Source organism: Rhinoderma darwinii, chromosome 1 (assembly GCF_050947455.1).
Source record: "Rhinoderma darwinii isolate aRhiDar2 chromosome 1, aRhiDar2.hap1, whole genome shotgun sequence".
Taxonomy (NCBI): domain Eukaryota; kingdom Metazoa; phylum Chordata; class Amphibia; order Anura; family Rhinodermatidae; genus Rhinoderma; species Rhinoderma darwinii.
In genome coordinates, this window is record NC_134687.1 from 396,287,982 (window position 1) to 396,297,475 (window position 9,494).

The window sequence follows — 9,494 nt, forward strand, 5'->3', positions numbered from 1 at the left end:
GATACAGGTAAGTTTATTACATATGAACTTTCCAGCCATGGTCGCCATTGACTGTACAGTTTTGTCCTGGATTGCAAGTTACATGCGTATATAATGTCATGCTGCATATAATGCTTTACCAATGCTATGACCTCCGAGAATTGAGGAGTAAGAGCTAGCTTCAAATTGTAAGCAATCACCTTGCGAGAAGCCATAAAAATATGTGCACAGATCCCCCTTGCATTATGGGGAATAATATCTAGGCCTAAACAGAGTACTGCTAAAGCAGGCGTGAGTGGGATATATATATATATATATATATATATATATATATATATATCCACAGAGGAACCATATAGGACCACCACATATGCAGAGAAGTACAAAATGTATTTTTTAATAGCACCATTTTGGGGTACATATAATTTATTGATTCAATTTTATTAACTTTTTTGGTGGGGTAACGGAAAAAAAACGAAATTTCGCCATTCTTTTTTTCATCTTAAATTTACGTTGTTTACCGTGTGGTATAAATAACCACTTTATTCTGTGGGTCATTAAGATTGTGGCGATACCAAATTTATATTGTTTTTTTATGTTTTACTACTTTAGTAAAATTATTTGCTTTTGTCGCAATATTTTAAGAGCCATAACTTTATTTTTCTGCTGACATAGCTGTATGAGGGTTTTTTCTGCGGGATGACTTTTAGTTTTTATTGGTACCATTTTGGAGTACATGCGACTTTTTTATCACTATTTGTCAAATATTTTTGAAGGCAGGATGAACAGAAAACAGCAATTCTGGCATTGATTTTTATTTTATTTTTTTACGGTGTTCACCGTGCAGGTTAAATAATGTAATAGTTTTATAGTTTGGGTTGTTACGGACATGGTGATACCAAATATGTGTAACTTTTAAACTTTTTTTTTTTCATAATAAAGCATTTTGTAAGGGTAAAAAGTGGATTTTCATTTTTTTTTTTTACTTGGGATTTTTATTTGTTTATTATAAACTTTATTAACCCTGTCCCACAGCAACCATAACTTTTTTACTTTTCCATCAATATTGCCGTATCAGGGCTTTTGTTTGACAAGGTGTAGATTTTCATGGCACCATTTATTGTACCATATAATGTAGTGGGAAACTGGAAAAAAAATATTTGTGGGGTGGAATACTAAAAACGATTCCCCAATCTTTTGGGGGTCTTGTTTTTTTGGCGTTCACCGTGCGGTAAAAAACGGCATGTTAACTTTATTTTGCGAGTCAATACAATTATGGTGATATCAATTTGTTTTTTTTTATGTTTTACTACTTTTACAAGGAAAAAATGGATTGTTAAAAATAAAATTTGAGTTTTGTCGCCATATTCTGAGGTACATGAGACTTTTTGATCACTTCTTATTCCACTTTTTGTGTAATAAAAATTGCAGGAAACCAACCATTAAGCCTTCCACTACCCTTGACCACTATGGTAATGAGAATAAAACCGTTCACTACGTTAGAACACCAAGAAAACAGGCATTACCTATATTACCCTTAACCAACAGGCCATTTACTACCCTTCACTACCCTAGACGACCAGGAAGAAGGCATTAACCAAATACCTCCTAACATTTTAATCACAAATTGGGATGGGAAGAGACAGGGGGAGCAACAGGCTTATGAGTATAGCTAGCTATGATTCCACTGTATGCTTTTTTTTTTTTGTGATTACTAACCAAAAGGGCACTATATTTCTTTATGCTCTTTAGCAGAATAGCCCAGCAGATCGGTCACTATATTATGCTGATGACAGATCTGCTTTAACCACTTAACTGTGTGGCAGTTTTTTCATGCAGTGTATAGAATGTTAAATTTCTCTCCAGAGAAGTGTATCCACTAAGCCACAATCGGTTTGGCGTTAGCTAAACAAGGGTGGGCAGTCTAAGGAGACTTAACATTCTTCACCCCTAACCCCCCCCCCGTAAAGAGGTATGGACTTTTTAGGTCAGAATCCCAGGTCGCGATCCCAGTAAAAGACACAGATTGCTGAACATAGTCAGGCAGTAGCAAGGCGGAGGATGACAGACCCGTAGTCAGGAGTTAGGCCAGGAGTAGATACCAGGAGTGAAACCACAGGAACGAAGTGACAAATCCAAAAGGAAAGACAGGAGCGGAATCCAGGAACAAGGGCAAGGTCAAGATTAGAGTCTGGAACAGATTTAAATAGCAATAAGAATAAGAATAAGGGGGCTAGACCCCATTACCCTGACCTCCCTTTTGCACACCACTGTATTCTTAAAAGTAGTTTATAGTGAAAATAAGAAACTGTGATTCACACACCTACACAGCCCTTCGTTCAATTTACTTCCCACTTAGGAACAGGTTAAATCTCTTTATGCACCTTTCTAGGACTTTAGTAGTATAGCTGAGCTTAATTAAATAAAATGAGTCATTTACAGTGGTTAAAGTAAAACAGCTTTACTTTTATGTATTTGGTGATTTAGTAGAATATCAGTGTAGAAAAGTAGGGCCACCAACTAATATATCATTATCTGCAGATTATTCATGCTGTAAAAACTGACACATTGTCCGCATCGTTGCTTTTGTTAGATTGATGTAAGAATGTATTTTATTTTACAGGTTAGAAGAACTTGAGACCTTGCTGATGCAAAAGAATAGAATTACCTACTTGCCACTTGAGCTTACCAATCTTTCTCATTTGAAATTATTAGTCGTCAGTGGTGACAACTTAGTTGAAATACCCTCTGCGCTAGTAGAAACCCCCTCTCTGAAGTAAGTTGTGCAGTTATAATAGAAAAAAATAGATACATGTTCATTTTACATTTTTACTTATCAAAGAACAATGGATCTCTCCCCAAATTAACAATCTACTGGACCTTCCAGGGGTGAGGAAGAACAAGAGAAGTGATGATTGCACAATTTGCATGTAATTGCCCCTTGCCTAAATGAACATAAATATCTATTAGTATACTGTCAAAAATATGCATATTTCCATAAATGACTTTAATGTGTACCTATACTTTCAAAAAACTTTTGACATGTCAGAATTTTGATCATGGGGGTCTTTGATAAGCACTTACAGATAATAGAATGAAATAAAAATGCTGAAAAATGTTGTGAGTATGGTAAAGCACCCTAACTCACGGCTTGTGGGTATACACATTGCTTATGTATGTATGCAAATTCTAATTTATGCATTAATTCCTTGCCATATTTATTGAAATCATAAATATGAAAACTGCCTGTGATTTTCTCTTGTGTAATTAACTTAACACGTCTTCTAATCCCCGCTTTACATGAAATAGACTGAAAACTAAAGACGACAAAATGTACGTATTATAGTTCCGGAATGATATTAAAACTATACATTTACTGCTTCATAATGCATATTTATATGTAAAGTGCAATATAAAATATCTAAAAGGGGTTGTTCAAGATTATAAAAAAAGATCTGTTTTTCTTCTCCAGAACTACAGGCCCACGTCTGTCCATAGGCTGTTTGGCACTGCAGTCCATTTCCATTCACTTGAATGGGGATGAGCTACAATACCAGGCACAGACAATAGTTAGACGTGGCGCTGTTTCTGGGAAAAAAAACAGGCTGTTTTTTTATAATTCTGGACAACCTCTTTAATATGGTATCATCATTTATTATTACCACAATATCTAACTAATATACTAATCAATCCGGCCATTCAAGGTTTCCATGATTTTTAGATTTACAAGTCTTAGATGAACATCTACATCAGGGGTCTCAAACTCGGCCGGGTTAGTGGGCCACATATAGAAAAAATGGGAAGTTGATGGGCCGCCTAACTTTCAAATTTGATACAATACAAAATTCTTGTTAATCAATTAGTTATTTGAACTACTATAAGACTACATTACTATAATAATACAGCTAGGTTTAAAATTTTAGAGAATTCTCCACGTGCTTATTTCAACAATCCAGTTTTTCAGTTTAAGTGTCGCTAAATGCAGTCCGGAGGCTTAGTTGGCAGTGTTTGGCAGACACACATGTCAAGATTGGGCAGCCCCTTTTTAGATAGTGCCACAGTGCCCTCTGTAGATAATGACACAGTGCCCTCCGTAGATAATGCCATAGTGCCCTCCGTAGATAATGCCACAGTGCCCTCCGTAGACGCTGCCACAGTGCCCTCGGTAGACACTGCCACAGTGCCCTCCGTAGACGCTGCCACAGTGCCCCCCGCAGACGCTGCCACAGTGCCCTCTGCAGACGCTGCCACAGTGCCCTCCGCAGACGCTGCCACAGTGCCCTCCGCAGACGCTGCCACACGCATAAAGTAGATAGCTCCATTGGGGCTCCCTCTAGGAGTGGAATCCCCAGCCAGAGCGTTGCCGACGCTGTTGTGTCCATACACAGTGACGTCAGGGGATCCTCCTGGAATGGAATGTGATATCACTGATATCACTAACATCAGGGACTCCTGCTCTGGGAAAGCCCCTGTCATCACTGTCCATATATGGACAGCGATGTCAGGGGATTCCACAGAGTCCCGGAGCAGAGCCTATACTAGCGCTCTGCCCGGGACTCCGCTCTGGGGAAGCCCAAGACATTGCTGTCCATATGTGGACAGCGATGTCAGGGGATTCCACAGAGTCCCAGAGCAGAGCCGATACTACAAGATATATACAAGAGGGGAGCTGTGTGGCACTATATACAAGGGTGGGCTGTGTGGCACTGTGTACAAGGGGGGCTGTGTGGCACTATATACAAGAAGGGGCTGTATGGAACTATGTACAAAAGGGGGAGGGCTGTGTGGCGCTATCTACAGGGGGGCTGTGTGTGGCGCTATCCACAGGGGGTCTGTGTGGAGCTATCTACAGGGCGGGTTGTGTAGCGCTATCTACAGGGGGGCTGTATGGCACTATCTACAAGGGGGGACTGTGGCACTATATACAAGGGGGGCTGTGTGGCAATATATACAAGAGGGGGGCTGTGTGGCACTATATACAAGGGGGGCTGTGTGGCAATATATACAAGAGAGGGGCTGTGTGGCACTATATACAAAAAGGAGACGGATGTGTGGCGCTATCCACAGGGGGTCTGTGTGGCGCTATCTACATGGGGCTGTGTGTGGCGCTATCTACAGGGGGCTGTGTGTGGCGCTATCTACAGGTGGCTGTGTGTGGCGCTATTTATAGGTAGGGTTGTGTGTGATGCTATCTACAGGGGCTGTGTGTGACGCTATCTACAGGGACTGGGGGTATTAGCATTTACTGGGGGTATTACTTTTGGTCATCAGATAGCCCACCATTGGTGGAGACTTGCCCTGCTCTCTAACTGCTCCGCTCTGGAGCTGCCAAGACTTAGAGGGAACATTGCTGGTAAATGTGAATAAATGTATTCAAAAAAGGAACTAACTAGGGTATTTTATAGGTTAAACATGTTGTGTAATGTATAATCATTGTTTAGATAAATCAAAATTATTGCATTTTCTACTTAGATATGTCAAGTTACTTGATAATCCCATTGAAAGAAATGAAAGCTTAGAAATTCAGAATGACAATGAAAATAATCAAGACCGTGAACAGTTTGAGAAAGAATTCATGAAATCCTACATTAAAGATCTGGTTGAAAGAGGTAAAGTACATAAAATAAGTATACATTTAGCAGTTTGTTTTAATTTATTTATTTTCATATAAAAGGCTTATAAGAAGTGCATTGACATTTCTTAGAACAAGCTCACTAAAAATAATCCAAAGGTGAAAAAAAATGGCTGCTTAAAAGGGTTTGTCCACGTTTTACAATCCCTTTTAATTAGAAGGGTCGCACAAAAGTAAATTGCTTACAGGTTCTCACTGCTAGAACCTTCGGCAATCAGCTGTAATCTACAAGAGAACCCAGATGCAAGTGTTCAATTCCCATGCAACACCACCACAATTGAAATGAAGCATTACATTGTGCATATTGAAATCAATGCATGGAAATAACAAGTACTCCAGAATAAGAGACAATCTTTTTAGCCACACTGTGCTCCAGCTAATCGAAGGATTCCCCTCTTTTAACAAAGATAAGGGTATATTCATATGCAAATAGATTAAATTGAGACTGAAAACTTCAGTCCATTCATCAGAATGGAGCTGTTTCTGCAGCATGTCCATGAATTCATTGATTCAGATGAATGGGACAATCACAAACATTTCTGCGAAAATTCTGCTGCATGTCAATATACCCAAATAGGGTATACGAAAGATGTTTTCTAAATATTTATAAATCACAAGATTTACTTACATTATTTTTTTTTAATTCAAGCATTTTTTTACTGTGATCAAATACATAGTAAATTTTAAAAAGAGACAAATACGTAAATATTTATCAAAACTAAAGCAAAGGAAAAGTAGCGTAAGTGTCCATGGCAACCAATCAAGTTGATACTTTTTTTATTTTTTCAAAGGGCCTATGAAAAAAATTAAGGCAAAATCTTACGGTTTGCTGTCGACAACTACTCAATTTTTCCATTGCACCATTTTTAGTAAATCTCTCTCACAGAAACACAATCCAACAGTGGTGTCCTCCTGCTCTGTAATGGCTTGTATCCGCTTCAGTTAATGAACCTTTACAATCAAAATTACATGTGATCTTTGCGAGTTTAAAATTTAGGAATGACAATGACAAACACAGCTATGCAGATAAATTATTTATTAGTGGCTGTAAAATAGGTTTGATAATATACATTTTAATATGTGAGATTTCAAAGCAAAATACGGTGAATAACGGAGTTCCAAGTCAAAGAGACCTTGCCCGAATTTCAGACGCATTACCCATTTTCACGGCCCGTGGGTATGTGGACCCACTAGGCCGCACCGTCGTAGCAGGGAGGCAGCTGGCCACACAACAGAGCACACAAACAATACAAACTCCAGCACAAGGGTACCTGAATAGTCCAGACAGTGGCAGAGGCTTTAGCACGGATGGAGGTGGGTGCAGCAGGTTGCGCCAGAAATGGCGGAAGAAAGCAACTGCAGCAGGATGTGTCAGACGTGGCGGACGACAACAGGTGCAGTAGGTTGTGCCAGATGTGGCGGATGACAAAAGGAGCAGCAGGACACGATTCCAATCACTAACAGGCTCAGGAATAATTACACAGCATGGGATACATGATACAGGTAGCAAGGCACGGGAACACTGGAACAGGGTAAACACTAATGGACCATTTGCAAAGACTAACATGGGAATTACTAACAACTCTCAGGCAAGGGGTGATCTCTGAGTAATTAGTCAATTCTTAACATGTGTGCACGCAGACCCTTTAAGGCTGGGAATGAGCTCGTGTGCGCACCCTAGTGGTCACTGCAGGACGGGACAGCCGCATACGCTGGCATCCTCAGAGAGGAAGACGTCGGCAAGATGAAAGGGGTCTGCGGTCTGCAACCGCGGCCGTTACACCCATTGGCTTGTATGGGAGAGTTATCTAGGCATGCTCTGTAACTTGGTCAGAGGTCATTGTGGAGGAAGGGATAGGAGGGGAGCTGTGTCCATCACCTATTGTCAAGGGTGGATCTTGCGTTTTCTATATAGAGGTGTTACCTATTATTATCAATCCTGCCTATGACAAAAAAAAAATCACCAAAAATTCTTAATTTTTTTAAACAAGAAAACATTATTTAAAAATAGGTCATTTTCTGATTACACATTTCCTTTAACAAATCATGCCAAGCACAGATGAAGAGAAACAATGGCAAGACATTCAAATGTATTGGTTTCAATTAATTGGTTAATATTACAAAAACAAAGATATCAAAGTGTTTAAAAAGAACTACACCAAAAGATAATAAAGGTACACTACGATAAAAACTGTTTCCCACTGAAAGTATTATTTAAGGTGTTATAAAATGGAACAGGGAACCGGTACATACATACATATTGGATTAAATTTGGCAGGACTGTACGACTATATAACCTATATAGAGGTCTTTCACCTCTCCACTGTTGGCAGATGTCAGGGAAATGGAAGATCGGGTATGTTGAATTTCAACAGGCCTGATCCTTTTTTTCCCCTGGCAGACAAACTCCTGCCAGAGGTGACTGGCAGCAGCTTACACGCTCTTACCTCTGAAATAAAATTAATGCTTGGTTGTTAATGGTGGAGTTTGGAGGAATAGCCGACGGCCGAACGTCCGCTTGGCCAACCGCTATCTAATGTATGGGCATCTTAACACAGTTGGATCTTGACGATCTGGTGTTTCACCTACTATATGGGCGAACACATGCCACCAGCATTCAAGTACAATGCTCAAAAACCCAGTACACAAAAGATTCATTGAGGGACAGGGATCATTCCGTGGTGTCAGCTCAGACCATATTTTAAAACGGAATATGTTTGACAAAAATAAAATGCATTCATTGTAAATGTATGCTTACATAATGCATCTAAAAGGCTCCAAACAAGTTTATGCCATATATTTGCCTTATACTGAAAAGGTATTTATGAATTATTCCACATAAACTTATGGCAAAAAGGTACAATATGTTTAGTCCATTACAACTATGGGATACTACAAATATTTTTTGAAAAAAACACAAAGTCTACAGAAAAAAACAATGTGAATGAAACAGGTTATGTATATTTTTCACAACCAGTCCCTGCTTACTTTATTGACATACATAATAATTGTTCTCCATAAAACGTGCCTTGTATTGATCTTGATTATACATGTGCAGCTTCCCATTTTCACTATCCAAAATAGACTCAAACATCTCAGAGCTGTATATGGGCCTTTCCTGAAAAAGGATTATTTTGTGTATTGGGATTTGGAGTCTGAAACATAGGCACAGGAAGCTGAGACTCGTGATAAGAGTTTGCGGAACATAGTCAGTATTGACTGGACAACTCTACAGGACCTTCCGCACACTGAAAGACCCTGTATTTAGGTGAGGCAGTCAGTATTTTTAAAATGTGCAGTCACCTTTTATATCTATTACTAGGTGTTCTTGAATACCTTTACTGTTTCCTTCAATCACAATAAGGTCAATGTTGTTATTTTTATTTTCAGATTGTGCACCCAGTTATACCACAAAAGTGTCGCTTAATTTACAGATTTAGGGGATACAAAACGGAAGCCCAATGAAAAACGGTGTGTTGACCTTTTTCACCAAAAACTGTTGTATTTAGTATCATAAACCTGTAGTAAAGTTATATTGTGTTGTAATGATCACTTTGTTACTATTACTTACATAAATTGGAAAAAAATGGACAACTTCTGTAATGTATAAAAGAACATCATATGTATAAAGTTACATTTTCTATAAAACTATCATATACATGTCTGATATGCGATAATAAACATACTTCACATGAGTCATGCAGACGGGTGATATATTTGTGGGTTTTAAAAAAATATATAATTCAAAAAAGAAAGTATTCTAAAAAAAACTGCTGTAACAAATAAGATGAGTACTTATCAGGGTGTATTTTAATACTTTTCTAATTGTTATTAAAAAACAATTTCCTGCTCACAGGAATCTGGGGAGCTCTCTTGTAGGATC

The 9,494-nt window shown here is 38.7% G+C and overlaps 1 protein-coding gene across 1 annotated transcript in view; it reads left to right on the top strand.

Moving 5' to 3' along the window:
- The window catches only part of LOC142757856 (leucine-rich repeat-containing protein 2-like), a 36,699-nt gene extending 27,502 nt beyond the window's left edge, over positions 1 to 9,197 (top strand). The window contains exons 3-5 of the mRNA XM_075860654.1: positions 2,603 to 2,755; positions 5,452 to 5,588; positions 9,002 to 9,197. Of these exons, the coding sequence (XP_075716769.1) occupies positions 2,603 to 2,755; positions 5,452 to 5,588; positions 9,002 to 9,051 (340 nt within the window). The 3' untranslated portion in view covers positions 9,052 to 9,197. The remainder of the gene's footprint in view (positions 1 to 2,602; positions 2,756 to 5,451; positions 5,589 to 9,001) is intronic.
- The last annotated feature ends 297 nt before the right edge of the window (positions 9,198 to 9,494 follow it).